Raw genomic sequence first — 18,100 nt, 5'->3', positions numbered from 1 at the left:
GAATTGATATTCATCAATTGAGTTGATTAGTTTCTAAAAGAAAAAATATAAAACATTTTGCTTCTAGGGGAGGCTTTGGATAAAACGTCGGCTATCTATTTAGAAGCGAATCTTTTTGATACGTGAGGTTAAGAGAGAGAAAATAAGGATGAGAGATAAAATAATGAGGAGAGACAAAATAAGAAATATAGGGTTTTTTTAGTTATTGTTTATCTTATTTTTTTAATACATTAAAGGGAGATCTCCCTCCCTTGTAAATCGGTGAATGAGTTCGATAAAATTTGATATTGTAAATAGATTATTTTGTAGATAGATTCTCTTTGAGAGATGGTATATTATCTCATTTTTTTCTATTATTATTATTCTCATGTTAATTTCTCCCTCAACAATCCAGAAGTATAAAGCATCCATCTTAAGAGATGGATGCAAATAGGTGATCCATCAATCCAAATGTTTTTTTAACACAATTATTATTTATAATTTTCAAATTTTATTTATTATTCATATTCATGATCTCTATGTTAAAGACTATATATTCTCTAAAAATTAGAATCAAATTATATATAAAATATATATTTATTGCCAAGCCCGCATTTCTACAATATGTGGGCTAGCTGCATAGAAACCGTATCCCTTGTATATTCACATTATTTGTAAGACGTGGTTAGCATGTGGCCAGCCCGCATATTGTAGAAATGCGGGCTTGGCAATAAATTTTTTAAAATATAATTTTATCCTAATTTTTAAAAAATATATAATCTTTAACATGGAGATCATATATATATATATATATATATATATATATATATGAAAACTAGAAATAATAATTATAATAAAAAACATTTGGTCAGGTAGTTATAATTGTTTTTAGACGAACCACCTATTTGTATATTATACCTCTAGACTGCCTATATTGTAGAAATGCGGTTCAGCCCCCGCATGAAACGATTGTACTTATTTCTATTTTATTGTATTCAATAATAATGTGAAATTGTAGTATAGCCGTGCCACTGGGTTTGGGGCTCAAATCCCCACTGACTTTACCACTTTTGCTTACCCAGAAAAAACGGTTGCCCCTTGAGGCGAATAGAAGCCAAAATACTTCCTACTCCTTCGCGAGTATGCTATCCATCTAAATTTTATATTAGGAATGTCTTTTAGACCTTAAATTTTGGGGATTTGATCTCGAGTCCTGCAACTAACCTCAAAGAGAGAAAAAATTAGCGATCTCTAACAAAAAAAATACATCCCAAGGTTGCACTAGAACCATCCGCTTTTTAGAAGGAATGATGTAGATGTTTAAAAACTCAAAATCTATTTTTTAACATTCATTTAGTTATAATTAGATGGATCCTAAAATTTCAAATCACAAAAAAATCTACCAAATAAGTGCGTTACCGGAGGGAGTAAATATATCATATGCGCCTAAACGAGAAAACGACGCCCTTCAACACTTTAATGTTCACCTAAAAAATCCAACCTTCCCATGGTTTAAGGGAAAAATGGAGAGAGATAACATTTGTCAAAATGATGTGAACATGTATGAAGAATAATTTAGGGAAGAACAAACATTGAATTTCGCAAATGTTAAAAAAGAAGTGGGAAAGCTTTATACATGACCCCACCTAGATATACAATATATGTTTGCCCTGCCCATATCTGAAGTGAGTAGATCGCCGAGATGGCATGAGTCAAAATGTTACAAGTTGGCTATTGATTTTGATCCAATGGCCCTGAGTATTTTATTTTTTAATCTTCATTTTATAAATCATTTTGCAGTGAAATTTAAGAGATGCGCACATTGGACAAGGGAGAACATCATAAAAACAATAAAACAATATTTCCTTCTATAGAAATTTAACAAAGTACCCTTAAAACTTTTGGTGCCATTTTGGTTATTTATTTTATGATGAATTTTTCTTTTATTGTTTATAAGTGTGCCCCAATAAGAAGATGGGACACCTCAAATGTCAATAAAAAATATTTTGTAGAAAAAGAAATTAAAAATCAAACAGTATTTGGCTAGACATTGTGAAATGAGTAATCCTAGTAGTCTATTCAGATCGAATGATGAAGAAGTGGGGTTTAGAGCTGATAATTTTTCGGATCGGGTCTGGATCCTCCTAGATTTGGATCTGGATTTAAAAATTATATCGGATCCAGATCCAGATCTAATTGGTTCCAGAATAGATATGGATCCAAACTATATATAGGATCCAGATCTGCATCTGGATCCATATCAATTCCAATTTAATATTATATATATAAATTAATAAATATACAAATTATAACATATACGTATATGCATATATATAAATAATATATATTATTTTACAAAACTGGTCGGATCTATATCGAATCCACCTATACTTAGATCCAAATTTCAGACCTAGATTTTTTTTCCAAATCCAAATCGGGTAAATTCTTAAACCTACCACCGATAGACCATCAAACCCATTATACCTCTTTCCCTATATACTTCTTAGTAGCTTTGCTACCGATTTATGCACGTTATTTAATAGGGTGCGGTTTCCAACCGTCAACAATACCTTCAAATTTTATCATAATATATAATTTTGATATAAAATGTTATTAGGATTATTTAAAAATCTATTTTTTTATCTAATTATAAAATTTTAAATTTAAAAAATAATTAAAATCAAGTAAAGCTATAAACATATGAAAATCTTGAAAATGAATGGTGTAGATAATATGTTGTAAAATATACTATTTTTGAGACTTAAAATATTTTTATTTTTCATGGTCATGCATCTTGATGTCGCGATGATCAATGAAAAGGTTTTTCAACATTAAAACTACTTTTCCGATGAATTTTTGAGGTGCATACGTAATTCTACATTATAAGGTTGCATCCTTATATAAACTTTAACTTTTTCCTATTTAATATGATATGATAATAATGTATGTACTTACTTCCGGCGGAGGAGTCAACGCGGCCTTTTTCAAGCCTACTTTATACTATTGCATGTTTATGTAAACTTTTTCCTATTTAAAAAGATATGATAATAGTTATGATAATAATGTATGTACTTACTTGCAGTAAAAGAGTCAACACTGCCTCTTTCAAGCCTTCAAATATTTATGTATGCAATGTGATCCTCTCTCTCTCCCTCTCTCTTTCTCTATATGAGGGAGCACTTAGGTTTAATGTCCACCTCAACGTCTCCCTCTTCTAGTTTTAAACAATTAATTATTTTGTTTTTTGATGGTTCCTAGTAAGGCCTACTGAACAATTTTACACCCCAAGAATCCAGAAAAAAACATACTAAGGCCTGTTTATTGAATAATCTTTTATTGTCAAAAAAAAATGTTTCTAGAAAACATACATTATAAGTTGCATGATGGAGTTACATGAAAAGGACAAGGCGGATCAGTGGTTTGAAGGAAAGATCATTTTCATGATACAGTATGCTTGCCCACTTCTTTCTTTATTGGAATTTCTAAGTTCTCCTTTTTTGTTCCAGCATTTCCAAGTTCTCCTTTCGGGTTCCGGCGGAGAAAGAGATTAAAATCCAAAAATTTTGGGACTGTACATCATGGTACATGTATTTTTCTGTTCAGTTTGCTACATTTACCATTAGCCACCCATTGTCGACAGGGGTGAACGAGGGCCAGGCCTTGGTACACACGGGTTAACTCAAGCTATCGAGGCTTATATTCAGGCTAGGTCAAGCCAGGTCCCATGAAGGAGTTCAAACCAGGGCCACATCAGGCCAGGCCTTCCCCATTTGTGCTACATTGGACCAAAAAGGTATATCATAAGGGCCCATTGGGCCTTGGTACTAAAACCCAGTTCGTTAGACTAACAGCTCGGCCCAGCCCAGCCTCGCCAAGCACAACAAGGCTCTATGAAGGGCCTCAAACCTGGCCCATGTCAGGCTGAGCCTTCGAGGCCCTACGGGTCCATTCTTTCGTACCGTTGGTTTCAATCCAGCTGCATCCAGGGTTCTTCATTGCCCCTATCTCTCTCATAACCTCTCTCAACCTACCAACTTCAACCCACTTTCCAAGCCTAGCATAAACCTTAGACAACATGAGATATATAGCAGGATGGTGAGGCGCCAATTCAAACAACTTCTCAGCTGCATAAACCCCAAGTTCCATGTTAGAGTGCACACAACAAGCTCCAAGAAAAGCACCCAAAATCGGTATATCAGCCTCAAATGGCATATCTGTAATCATCTTCTCCACCTCTTTAAGCCTCCCAGCTCGCCCCAAAAGATCGACCATGCACCCATAATGCTCAATCCTTGCTTTAATTTTGTGAACTGATTCCATCTCTTCAAAGTATCTTATGCCATCTTCTACTAAGCCTACATGTCTACAACTTGATAGCACTGCAATTAAGGTAACATGATCAGGTTTAATCCCTTCAATTTGCATCTCTCTGAACAATTCTAAGGCTTTGGAGCCATCCCCATGGTTTGCATAGCCTCCTATTATTGCGTTCCAGGAGACCAAATTCTTCTCTCTCATCGAATTGAAGACGTGTGATGCACTGGCCATGCACCCACATTTTGAGTACATATCAATTAGTGAGCTAGAAAGGACAATATCAATGGGATCACAATACCTTAAAACCATGGCGTGAAGCTTTTTACCGGTTAAGAGAGAGCAACAACCAGCACAGGCACTAAGAACACTAGAATAAGTGCATGGGTTTGGTTGGATGCCTGTTGCTTCTCTCTCTTCGAGCATTTGATGAAACAAACACAATGCTGCTTCAAATTGCCCACTTTGCTCGAGCCCACTGATCATAGCAGTCCATGAAAACACGCTCCTCATCTCCTGGGGCATTCTGTCAAATAGAAGGCGAGCAGGATGAAACATTTTGTTGCAGAGGTAACCAAAGATCATGGCATTCCAAAATGCTGAATTTCTATGAGGAATTTCGTCAAACACGTTTCGAGCCCCTAGAAAATCCCCAAAACCACAGTATGCCTTGATCAGAGAAGACCCAATGAACAAATTGGGCTCAAACCCACTGCAAATTACAGAGCAATGAAGCTGCAAAACCAAGTTCAGAAAAGACCCATTTGAACGAATTGAACTAATCACAGTAGAGAAGGTGAATTCAGTTGGTCTAAAACCGGCTCTCCGCATCTCTACAAAGAGTATTGAGACCATGTTTGGATCACCATATTGATGATAAATAGCAAGCATGGTGTTCCATGATACAACATCTCTGTGAGGCATTCCATTGAACAAATCTCTAGCATTGTGAATCGTATGGTCTCCTTTGTAAGATTTGAGCATCAAGTTCCAGGTAATGGTGTTTCTATGATATGGGTATTTCTCAAAAAATTGGCGGGCTTCTTTTGACATGCCAAGCTTGGAGTAGAGAGAGAGAAGGGCATTCAGGGAGGTCGCAGAAACCCTAGAAATGCTGTTAAAGACATGGGTAGCTTCTGAAACAGACCCAAGCTCACTGTAGATGAGCAAGAGATATCTTACTGAGAAGTGGGGTATGGCAGAGCCGCTCACTATGAAGTGGCAATGGATGGATTTGGCCGGAAGACAGGCACTGGCTTCGAAACAAGCTTGAAGAAGAAGTGGCCATGGCGATGGAGCTTCTGGTTTAGTGAAGGCCCTGCAAGGGATGTGGGTATGTGTAGAGAGAGAGAAACAAGGTGGGGAAGAGAGAGAAAGCGAGCAGGGTTGGGAAGAGAGAGAGCGAAGAGAGAGAAAGAGGGGAGCAGAGAGAGCGGCCGCGGAGCACATTACGCATTTACGAGAAACATTTCCCGCGCAAGGCTTACTTATTTTAAATTCTGACGGGCCGTCATCTTGTAATATGCTCCCGCGAGAGCGTGCTGTGCATTTACTCCTAGGGTAAAAGAGTTCTGAGTGGTTTCTCGATCTATTTTTTTTTAGAAGAAGTATATATAGAGTCGTCAAGAATTAAATTTGAGCCTACTTCAAAATTTTCATTAGAAGAAGTTGTTTTAATGGTCAAATGTCCTCAAAATGATCATCTCGACATCAAGATAGGTTAGAAAAAAATGGATTTCAAGTTTAGAAAATAGTGTATTTTGTAATGTATTTTTTGGACAGTCAATTTTTAATATTTTCAAGTTTTCATAGATCTGTCAATCTACACTATTTTTTAAGCTTTGAACTTTATAAATAAAGGTGAAAATATATTTTAAGTCCATCACTAAGATTTCCACTATTGAAACCATATTTCTCGATACTATTTGAAGGCAGGCTCTAATTTAATTGTTTAGAGCCTAGGCTAGGCTGTATACAAACCGCACCTCTTTTTTTTCATCTCTTGAATTACAAGATGAGCCTAAAAGATAAAATAAAAATAAAAATAATGAGAAAGGAATTTGACTTTTTAAGTAATTTAATTGGATCATCCACAATTGGAAGGTGTGTGTTCAATCTTGGGATATTATGTTTTTCAAGCACACTAAAATATGTATTTGCTTGTATGTTTTTCTTTTTTGAGATTAGCGCTGTTGATGAATTTATATCCCCAATTTTTTAAACGGTTTTTTACCTTAAAGAGCATGTACCCCCAAAGAGCATATAATCTTTATAGGGTGAGGTTTCTATAAGGTGTGAACCTTAAACAATTAAAGTAAGGCACACCTCCAAACTCTAGCGATAAATGTAGTTTTGGTGTCGAAAACTTTACAATGACCTAAAAATCTATTTTTAAAATTAGAATCCATTTTTCCATATTTATACATATTGAGGTTGAGATGATCAAGTGGAAGGTTTTTCAGCTTTTAGTACAAATTTGACACCTTATATTAACTTTTTTTCCATCTATATAATCTTTCAATTCTCATAGGATTAACAAGGCAAGGGAGAGCAACACAACCTGAGGGTACTGTAGATGGGCCAGCCGTATGGGGAAGGGTTGTGCTAGGGTGAAGAATTTGAGAGAGAGATAGAGAGAGGAACTATTTGAGAAAGTAATTATGCCCCACACAATTCTTGTGGTGGTTCTTTTATTATATATATAATGGTGTAATATAGACTTGCCTATCTTGTTACATGCAATATCCACCTTCTTATCTTGTTTCATTCTCATCCCAAAATGAAAGAGTAAGTCACTTTTACTTTCCTATTTTGATTGAATTGTTTCTATTACTCCCCCTCAAATTTCGCTGAGGTGGCAATTGAAGACAAAGTTTGAAACAAAGATATCGAAAAACATCTCGGAGCAAAGGCTTGGTGAAGATATCAGCTACTTGATTGCAAGAGAAAACAAATCGAGTGATAAGCAATCCAATAGCAACATTTTCGCACACATAAAAAGATAGTTTAACTCAACGTGCATTGTCCGGACATGAAAAATATGATTAATTGTCATGTAGAGAGCACTAATATTGTCATAAAAAAGTGTTAATGACTGAGGAAGAGCTACCTCACAATTTCAAAGAATGAAAGAAAGCCATGTCAAATTTGCAGTAGTGGATGTCATAAATTGGTATCCTGTTTCAGCATTTGAACGAGCCATAGTGGATTGTCTCTTAGCACTCCAAGATATACAGTTGGAACTAAGATAGGTATAGAAATCAGTGGTTGAACAACGAGTGTTTGGACACCCAGCTCATTAGAGAAAGTATATAACTTGAGAGAACTATCATATAAGATTTTTATACCATAGGACTGTATGCCCCTGAGATAACGAAGAATCCATTTCACTGCCCGAAAATGTACAATTGTAGAGACATGCATAAATTGACATATTGTATTAACACTATAGGAAATGTCAAACCGTGTTATGGTAATGTATTGGAGTGCACCAATAATGCTCCGATAAAGGGATGGATTAGGAAATGGATTAGAATTCTCATGAATATTATTCTTCATTGCTATTGGTATGGAAATAGGTTTAGCACAAAACATCTGGAGCATGATCAACAAGGTCCCGAGCATATTTGCTTTGAGATAAAAAATTCCACCAAAAAAATAAGATACCTCTATGCCAAGAAAGTAGTTAAGAGGTCCAAGATCTTTCACTGCAAATTCTCTTCCAAGTTGGGAAATAAACCATTATAGAAGATTTGAAGTATCACCAGTAACAATAATATCATTGACATAAAGGATAAAGATAATAGTGCCTTGAGTAATGCGATAAACAAATAGAGATTAATCCGCTATGATGCAATAAAACCTCAATGATAATAAATAAACACTAAATCGATCAAACCAGGCCCGTGGTACTTGCTTGAGACCATAGAAAATTCTTTTTAATTTGCATATATGATTAGGATATTTTAAGCTCACAAATCCAAGAGGTTGTTCCATAAAATTGAATGAACTAACTCTTTGAGAAAATAATTGTGCCCCACACAATTATTGCAATGGTTCTTTCAATGGTGTAATATACATTTTCCTATCTTGTTACATGCAATATCTACTTTCTTAACTTGTTACATTCTCTTCTCATAAGGAAAGAGTAAGGCACTTCACTTTCCTATCTTGATTGAATTGTTTCTATTATAGGGAATTCCTCAAAACACTTAAAATGGATGGCCGGCGACGAGGTATCACATTCTTGTGCTTAAAGTTTCAAGGAAATTTTTTTCGCAAAATTGAGAAAAGCCAATGATTCAAACAGGCCATTCGATTTCAAACGTGACTGATTAAGAACTGATTAACTCCAGAGTCGTCAACCATTCACACAGCTCATTCGATTTCAAACCTGAAGGACTAAGGTGCCATTAATCCAAGATTCACCCACGCCATTTCGATTTGAAATAGGAAAAAGTTTATATAAGGATGCAACCTTATAATGTAGAACTACGAATGCACCTAAAAAATCCATCGAAAAATATAGTTTTAATGTTGAAAAACCCTTTGATTGATCATCTCGATGTCGAGATGTATGACCATAAAAAATAAAAAGATTTTAAGTCTCAGAAATAGTGTGGTTTACAACATAGTATCTACACCGTCCATTTCAAAATTTTCATATGTTTATAGATCTATTTGATTTTAACCATTTTTTAAATTTAAAATTTTATAATTAGGTATAAAAATAAATTTGAGATAATCCTAAAAACATTTTACATTTAGACCCTGATAAATTAGAAGGTGCACCTTACCTCTACATCCGTATGCCAACTGCACCCTTTCAAATATGACGGATTAAAGTGATATAAACGTTTTGTAGAAAAAATAATTCATTCATTTGAGTTCTAAAAGAAAGGATGGAATCTTGATCTGTCTTGTGCTTACTTGTGGCGGAGGCTTTTTGCGAAGTGCTCAAAGGCGCAAGTGGTTTTCTTAACTTCCGTGGGAGCATAGTGTTCACTTGCTCTCTTAAATAATTTTTTTTTTTTGCAATTGAGATATCCACTTAAGAATCGATTATTCTGGTAAAATACAACATAGAATGCATTTTGATTTCTTTCACACTTCGATTTGGCTGTCCGATTAGACAAATCTACAATGAATTTTAGAATATAATTTTGCCAAGAGTGTATATGAATTTTTGTTTTTATTTTTTTCAAAGGTGGACACTAGCTTAGCTTGAAGAGGATACATCACTAGAACTTGTGGTCTACCATGATATTCAGATTTTTACCTGAGATAATATTTGGACACTATGCTCCCAAGAGTATAAAATCTTAGGAAAATTACAAAAAAACCCAAAACTAAATTTTTTATGTAACTTACCCCCAACCTAACTTTTTCTCTCATTTTTTTCCCCAAAATATACTTTCTATCCAAAAACCTCCAAACCAAAAAAAAAAAAAACCTAAACTACCCTCCCTTATTTTTACCTTACCCACGCCTCTCTCCTCTATCCCACCAAAGTAGGAGCTCCGACATCGTGTAAGTGCGGTTCGGCAGTAGTACCCGCCACTGTGTAAAGTTCGGTCCAGCAATAAGACTCTGGCACTGTGTAAAGTGCGGTCCACAGTAGGGCTCCGATACTGTGTGAAGTGCGGTAGGTAGTAGCGCCGACAATTGAAAAGGGCGGTGCGGCAGTAGCAAAGGACGGTCCGACAGATGCAAAGGGCGGGTCCAGCACTTGTACGCTCTGGCATTGTGCTATTGGGGTCCAAAAGTCATGTGCAACTGCGGTCCAAAAGTCAACATCAAATCTGTCCAAAATGATTTTGGTGTACGGGAAGGGCATTTCCGTCTAAAAAAACAAATTTTTCCCTTGGGGGTATTTGTATAGAAAGTTTGTCTTGGGGAAAAACGTGAAAACAAAAGTTCAGTCGGGGGTCAGTTGTAAAAAACGTCTAGTCTTGGTTTTTTTTTTCCCTAAAATCTATTGCATTTTCCAAAAATGAGCTTCAAACAAATTTTATGGCGTATATGAAACTTGTATTGCATATTGCATTGGTTACACATGACCCTTCCACCGGTCGAGATTTTCACAAGGATATATCCCACTGTCAAGAATTAGCCTCATATTATTATTTATTTAAATGAGACAATTATTTGAATTTTTGGTGCAGGTGTATTTTTATAATTATAAATATATAAAAAGGGGGCCGTTTGTATAAGACTGAGCCTCAAAACAATCAAAAGCGCACTTTCAAATAGTGTTGAAAGAAGTTTGTACAGTACTGGAAATCAAAAAATTTATTTTCATCTCTAATTATAAAATTTAAAGCTTAAAAAGTAGTGTTGATCAAGCAGATTTATGAATATTTGAAAATCTAAGAAGTTGAAAGTTCAGAAAATACATTACAAGAGGCACTCTTTCCAAGACTTAAAAATCTATTTTTTCTCATATCTATACATCTTAAGGTCGAGATGATCAATTTAAAGATTTTTTTAGCATCAAAAAATCTCTTCTAGTGAGTTTTGAGGTGCGCCTTAATTTGATTGTTTAGGGCCTCACCCTCATATAAACTTTTTCCATATAAAATGATTAAAATATTTTAAATAAAAAACTAAAAAAAATACCCCCACATTTATTCTGATCAGCACTTTTATTATTTTTATCTAATACTACTTATAGAAATGGACTAAATACCAATTTTCATATTAATATTATTTTTTTAAAAAAAAAATATGAAATTCAATTTTGATCCTTGGATGAAAGTTGAAACTGATCCATTAAAAGGTGCAAAAGATGCTTGTGCACCTTGTAAGTGTCCACAGCAGGTCGATGCAATACCAACCGTTTCCTATTATGCATAAAGTGAGGCATCGATGCTTCCTTCACCTTCCTTCTTGAAGTAAATAATTAAACCAACAACCAAGCTAGGGATCACATCAGCAAAACCCCATCTCAAGATGGCAATAGATACCTTACTTCCTCCATCTCATGCCTGTAACTTCCATTCATGTATATGCCTTTTTCCCACCATAAAAGACCCTTTTGTTTGATCATTCTTCATAAAGATGAAACCTTTCATTTAATGTTGGGTGGGTAAGCTAGACCTTGATCCTTGTGTTTCAGTCCTTCAGCCACTATTTAGATAAACAGACTCTCTAAAACTTGTAGTTGATGGCCAAAAAGTGGTTTCTTTTGATTCTCCTCTTAGTCTCCATAATACAGGCTCATGGAATTTTGCCATCTTTCCCGGCCCCGGACCCGGAAACCTTTTCACCACTCTTGCCAGACCCTGAAACTTCAATATCCTTAATTGACTTAGCCTGCTCCAAAACCATAAACCCCGAAGCATGCTTCGAAACCATCCAAACAGAGTGCATAGAATGTAGCTCGATTGCGATTCTTAGCAGCACCGCAAGGTTGACGCGCAATGAAGTAAAGAAGGCCATGGAATTCCTCTCTGAATTCAGGGCACAATCAGTTGACCGCAGAGAAGTAATCGCCACGAAAGACTGCATGGAGCTCTTGGATTTCACAAGTGAGGAGCTCAGCTGGTCATTATCAATAATGAATAATCCTAATTTTTCTGAAGAGACAATGTTGCACCGACAAGGAGATGTACGTGCATGGCTGAGTGCTGCATTAGGCAATCAAGACACATGCATCGAGGGTTTCGAGGGCACCAAGGGACACGTGCGAGATTACATTCAAGGTAGCCTGCAACAAGTATCACAGTTAGTGAGCAACATGTTAGCTATGGTGCAACGTATAAATGATTTTTCAGTAGTTATCCCGTTAAATAATGCAACAATGGAGGTTTCTAATGAGTCTCATGGACGATTAGAAGAGGGCAATGGGGAATTTCCAATGTGGATGTCATCTGAAGAACAAAAGGGTATTTTTCGAAAGGGGGCAGGGGGTGTGCGTGCTAACGTCGTGGTGGCATCGGATGGAAGCGGGAATTTCCGATCTATTACAGAGGCCATAAGGGCTGCCCCTGATTACAGGAAACAACGCTATGTGATACACGTGCGGGCCGGGGTATATAGAGAAAATGTGGAAGTGAAGAAGAAAAAAACAAATATTATGTTGGTGGGGGATGGAAAGGACGTTACAGTGATTTCCGGCAGTCGAAGTTTCCTGCAAGGATGGACTACCTTCCACACTGCAACCTTTGGTTAGTACTTCACACATCTCCTTGTGATTATGATTGGTAGTAGAGGTAATTTTGGGTTGCATTTTCTTTTATAGTCATATTCAAAATGGTCACAATTTTCTATATTTTTACATGGTATATTTCTCCTGAAAACCAAGTTATAAAGAACGGATAGGACTAGCGGTCGTCTGACCGGTCAGATCACCTACTGGTGCTTTAGCCGGTGTGGTCCAAAACAAAAATCAGTTTTGATCATAAACTGATCAAAATCAGGGTTTGATATATTTTAGCCAGTCTGACCAGCCGATTTCGACGATTTAACCTGCCAAACAAAGTGGGTAACTTTTTATTTATGCATGACTGTGGAAGACATTGATTAGGTGGAGATAAAACACATGGCCGCTGTTGTTTCTATGACCATATGGATCACATTATAACTTTGCCTGAGTGGGTAATTGTTTGTTGAATTAAAGATCCCTCCAAATTTATTTTCAAAATTCTCATGAAAACAACAACATGTACAGAAACTTAAATGGGAAACAAAAGAAGGTAATTCATGCATTAAATTGTCTTGTTTATTTATGCATCGATTTTTCTCATGCTCTTGTGCATAACATCTTGCATGCCAAAAACCCAAATGCTTCGACTTCTAACAAAAACTATATATCCATTCCCATGTAATTTCATTACACCATTCAAAATTTGTGTGGTGATCGCAGCTGTATCTGGAAGAGGATTTATAGCAAGAGACATAACTTTTGAAAACACGGCCGGCCCCTCAATGCACCAGGCTGTGGCGCTCAGGGTCGACTCCGACCAATCAGCCTTTTATCATTGTGCTATCAAAGGTTACCAGGACACCCTTTACGCCCACTCCCTTCGCCAATTCTACCGCGAATGCGACATCTATGGGACTATTGACTTTATCTTTGGCAATGGCGCTGCCTTCTTCCAAAACTGCCGAATACTCGCTAGAAAGCCACTTTATAACCAAAAGATCTCTATCACTGCTCATGGGCGCAAGGACCCCCACCAATCCACAGGGTTCTCCATACAAAATTGTATTGTGGAAGCCGCATCAGACTTGGCCCCAATAGTGAGCTCGGTCCCAGCTTACTTGGGTCGACCCTGGAAGCCATATGCTCGGACTATCTACATGGAATCGTATTTAGGGAGCCTCATACAACCTGAGGGATGGCTAGCCTGGGCTGGAAACTTCGCGCTTAACACGTTATATTATGGAGAGTATAGGAATTATGGGCCAGGAGCTAAACTAGATGGACGTGTTAGGTGGCCTGGGTATCATGTCCTCCATGGCCCAACAGAGGCAAATGCCTTCACAGTCGAGCATTTCATCGATGGTAGATCATGGCTGCCATCTACCGGCATTGCATTTACTGCCGGCTTGACTAAATGACGGTGTCATCCAGAGAGTGTTTGTTGAAAACTTATGAATATGAACACTGTGTGCATAAAATGTATCATAGATAATGTTGCCTTTTCATTTATATTCAGAAATTTTGATGAGAAAGACTTTGTTGGAATTTTGAAAGCACGCCATTTTTTAAGAGAGTCAGGAATTTGGTAAGTTTCAAACTAGTGGAGAAAGAAGAGGCTCTGTGCACACAACTTACACTTTTTAACCTCAACATAAATAAAGATGAAAGGAAGACACAATAAGCCACTTTTAGGGCATGTTTAATTTTGAGAACGTGATTTTGGAAACCGCATCTTTCAAGAAAGTGGATACCCCAAGTTCATGGCTCCCCATAGAATGGACTATATCCATAGTCCACTGGATTGTAAAACTTCCCCGTTATCAAACGGGAAAGTGCCCCAATTATCAAACAGGGAATTGCTACAATACTCAGAGATGTTGTTTTCTAAAATTGTCTTCTAAAAGTCAAACATGCCCTTAGCAAAAAAGAACTTTCCAAGCTTTCTGCACTCAAGAGATGTACATGAGAGTAAAAGGGCAAAATTATATTTCCACCACTCATACTCAATATAGAATGACAAATAAACACATCGAAAGATTACCAACAAGTTCAGGGAGATGTTATGGCCAAGATCCATAACAGAGCTCCTACAATTTACCTCAAGGGGCTTCAAAACCCTACATATTTGTTCTTAACATTTTTTTCGATTTAAAAGTTACAACCCAATCCATCCAATTTGATATGTGATGGTTAGGGTTACTTGTGAACTCCATGAAACAAAAATAAGTGGACTCATAGTATACAAACCAAATATTTCCCTATACAAATAAACTTTTCACATAAACAACATTTTTTGTCTTGTTTGACAATTGGAAGTTCCGATGCCATATGCTAGAACTTCCAAGGCACTATGCAAATCCTGGTTTGATAACTCTGAATGGCACAACCCTTGGAAGTGCGAATTTTTAAAAATGAGAAATGTGCACCTCGGTGCCCCCATGGAAGCGCAAACTTTTTGTTAATGAATGAGAAGCTTCCATCTTCTCATGGGATGCTTGCCTTGTACATTTGTCATTTGTATTTTTATTGAAAGTCAACTGAAGATGAAAATTCGAGGTGGCCATGTGCAAATATATAAATTCTCAAAAGAGACAAAAAAAAAAAAAATCCTACAATTCAAGGGTTTTTTGGTTATTTTTTCTTAGGTATTTGTGGGTGAGAATTAAGAGGTATAATAATAAAAAATTTAGGTCAATCTGATATATAATGGAAATTAAACTCAAAATACTCAGACATGATCAAATTTGAAATATTGTATAAGCTTGAAAACTTGCACATTTATATCGAACATTGGGTAGTATTTAAAAAAAAAAAAAAAAGTCTCAATTCTTACACTTTTATCATATACGGGTTACTTTCTCCCTTAGTATTCCAAATAAATTCTCAAAGAGTCAAACACAATATTAATTTACGATGGGTGAGGTCTCCACCTCCATGTTATAAATTAATAAAGTACCCAATAAGGAGGGAAGATGCTTAGATACATTAAGGGCATGTTTGATAACTAGAAGCAAGTTCATAAACTGTAAGTTGGCAGTTTCTGAAGAACTATAAATTAGAAGTTACTTAAGAAAAGAACTATAAATTAGAAGTTACTTAAGAAGTTAATGGTTTCTGCGTTTGATAACTTCCCTGGGAAGTTAAGAAGTTCATAGTTTTTGTGTTCGATAACTCCTGGGATATATGGTAAACATCTTATATTTATATTTACATTGATAATAATTTAAATATAAATATATAATATTTATAACATACTATAATATATGATATACTGTATTTTATATTTATTTTTAATATATATATATAATATAAATATATGTTTTATATAATATATATAACATAGTAGAATATATAATGTAGTGGATTTTATATTTATTTTATTATATAATATATATTATATAATAAAATATATTATATTAGACAAATTTATAATATATATAACATAATAATATAATTTTTATTTATTTATTTATTATATATTTACATAAAATAATATAGTATTATATTTATTCTATTAATATATTTTTTATTATATTTATGACATACTATAACATATAATATACTGCATTTTATATTTATTTTTAATATGTATATATATATATATGAAATTATCTTATATTACATAAATAAATATTTTATATTTAATATATATATATAATAAAATAATGTATTTTTATTTATTATATTAATATATTTTTATTATATAATATTATAAATATCTATTATATAAATAAAATAGGATATATAAAAATATATATTATATAATATACAAAAAAAAATATTATATATAATACAAAAAAATATATACATATATCATGTATAACGTAATATAAAATATAATATAATGTATCTTATATTTATTTTTTTGATATATATTTGTATCATATAAGATATATTATATAGTGAATTATTTTATTAATCTTTATTTTTATTATATAATATACATAAAATCATATTATAATACATATATATATATATACTATACTATACTTTTATTTCTATTGTCTTCTTTTTTAATATTTTTTTTAATAAAAAGCTTAGCTAATTTTGATATTAATTGATCCATTAGGGTTTTGTTATTATCACCTATATGAAATTTTTCATTATTTAAGACAAGAGGTGGTTTAAATAGTACAGATTTTTGTGATTCTTGAATTGGTGCTGATCTTAACATATTTTCTATTCTTAAAGTTTGTCTTCCAATGGATTGCATATATAAGTTAGTGTAATTATTTTGTTCTACTATATGAGGAATTAATTCTGTTCTATGTACTATTTCTCCAGAGGTCATTTTATATGGGGTAGCTTTTGTTTCTAGGGTAGGTGCATTTCTGTTTCTTTTCCTTTTATAATTAAACTTTTTTCTGGGGGATCTATGCTAGTAATTTTAATCTCTCGGACCAACTTTCTTTAATGGGAAATTTAATTAGGAATCTATCTAACAAAGCATTACCTCAAACTAATACTATTCTTAACATAAAAAATAAGGAAGAAATTCTTATTGACGATATAGAAAATAAATTACAGAACTGAAATATACCTAAGGTACCTATATCTCATATATATCAGGAAGGATCGTTTAATTTAAAAATAGGTTATGCTATTGAAACAGTAGAACAATCTTTATCTGTAATATAGAAAGATATAGAACTATTTTATTTCAAACTAATATAGAAAAATCCAACACTATAATACCAAAAACAATAAAATGGTCAGAAATTATATTACCTGAATCTTGGTCATTACAAAATGAAAATACTCACCATCAAACACTTTCAAACAATATTCCTGATAAAATTATTGAACACATAGATGGTAATATAGAAATACAATTTGCAAGATCAGAGAAAATATTAAAAAGCAAGGATGATTCTGAATTAGAAAAACCAAACATAAAAATAGAACCATCAAGATATTCAACTTCTTCTACATCTAGTTCATCATTAAAACCTCAATTGCAAGGAACAATAAGAACTAGGGAAAATATTGTACTACCTTAGTATAAACAAATAGCGAAGGAAGCCAAAGGAGAGTTTTCTGATTTAGAAATGGATTTTCATGTCTTAATGTTAGAAGAACAAAAAATAGATAAAGTTTATATAGAAACAGATTACTTATCAGATGAAAATAAAGAAATAAGGAAATGGTATCTTAAAAAATTTGAACCAATATTAGTAGACCTATTCCATAAGAAATATAATAAATTTCTTAAAAAAGAAAAACAAAATAAAAGATTTTTCATATGGTTAAGAGAATTATTAGAAGAAAGAAAAATTCCAATTCATGGCTTTGAAATACATACTTTAGAAAGTCAATATAATACATATAATACACTAGAAGGAACTAAAATTACTAGCATACATCCCCCAGAAAAAAGTTTAATTATGAAAAGAAAAGAAACAGAAAATGCACCTACCCTAGAAACAAAAGCTACCCCATATAAAATGACCTCTGGAGAAATAGTACATAGAACAAAATTAATTCATCATATAATAGAACAAAATAATTACACTAACTTATATATGTAATCAATTGGAAGACAAACTTTAAGAATAGAAAATATGTTACGACCAGCATGAATTCAAGAATCACAAAAATATATACTATTTAAACCACCTCCTGTCTTAAATAAAGAAAAATTTCATATAAGTGATAATAACA

General features: G+C 34.0%; 2 protein-coding genes across 2 annotated transcripts; one reads left to right on the top strand and one right to left on the bottom strand.

Moving 5' to 3' along the window:
* Positions 1–3,879: 3,879 nt before the first annotated feature.
* On the bottom strand, positions 3,880–5,346 carry LOC105420446 (pentatricopeptide repeat-containing protein At5g19020, mitochondrial-like). Its single transcript, XM_020665503.2, has one exon. It carries the CDS (start codon positions 5,344–5,346, stop codon positions 3,880–3,882), a length of 1,467 nt encoding a protein of 488 aa, XP_020521162.2.
* A 5,831-nt stretch (positions 5,347–11,177) lies between these two features.
* On the top strand, positions 11,178–13,971 carry LOC18431458 (pectinesterase). Its single transcript, XM_006841583.3, has 2 exons — positions 11,178–12,461; positions 13,160–13,971. The coding sequence occupies exons 1-2, from the start codon at positions 11,459–11,461 to the stop codon at positions 13,855–13,857; spliced, it is 1,701 nt and encodes a 566-aa protein (XP_006841646.2). The 5' UTR covers positions 11,178–11,458; the 3' UTR covers positions 13,858–13,971.
* Positions 13,972–18,100: the final 4,129 nt, after the last annotated feature.

Source organism: Amborella trichopoda, chromosome 2 (assembly GCF_054954075.1).
Source record: "Amborella trichopoda isolate Santa Cruz 75 chromosome 2, AtrichopodaSantaCruz75HAP2 v2.0, whole genome shotgun sequence".
Taxonomy (NCBI): domain Eukaryota; kingdom Viridiplantae; phylum Streptophyta; class Magnoliopsida; order Amborellales; family Amborellaceae; genus Amborella; species Amborella trichopoda.
Note: the sequence above shows the minus strand (reverse complement) of the source record. Positions and strands in the feature narration are given on the sequence as shown.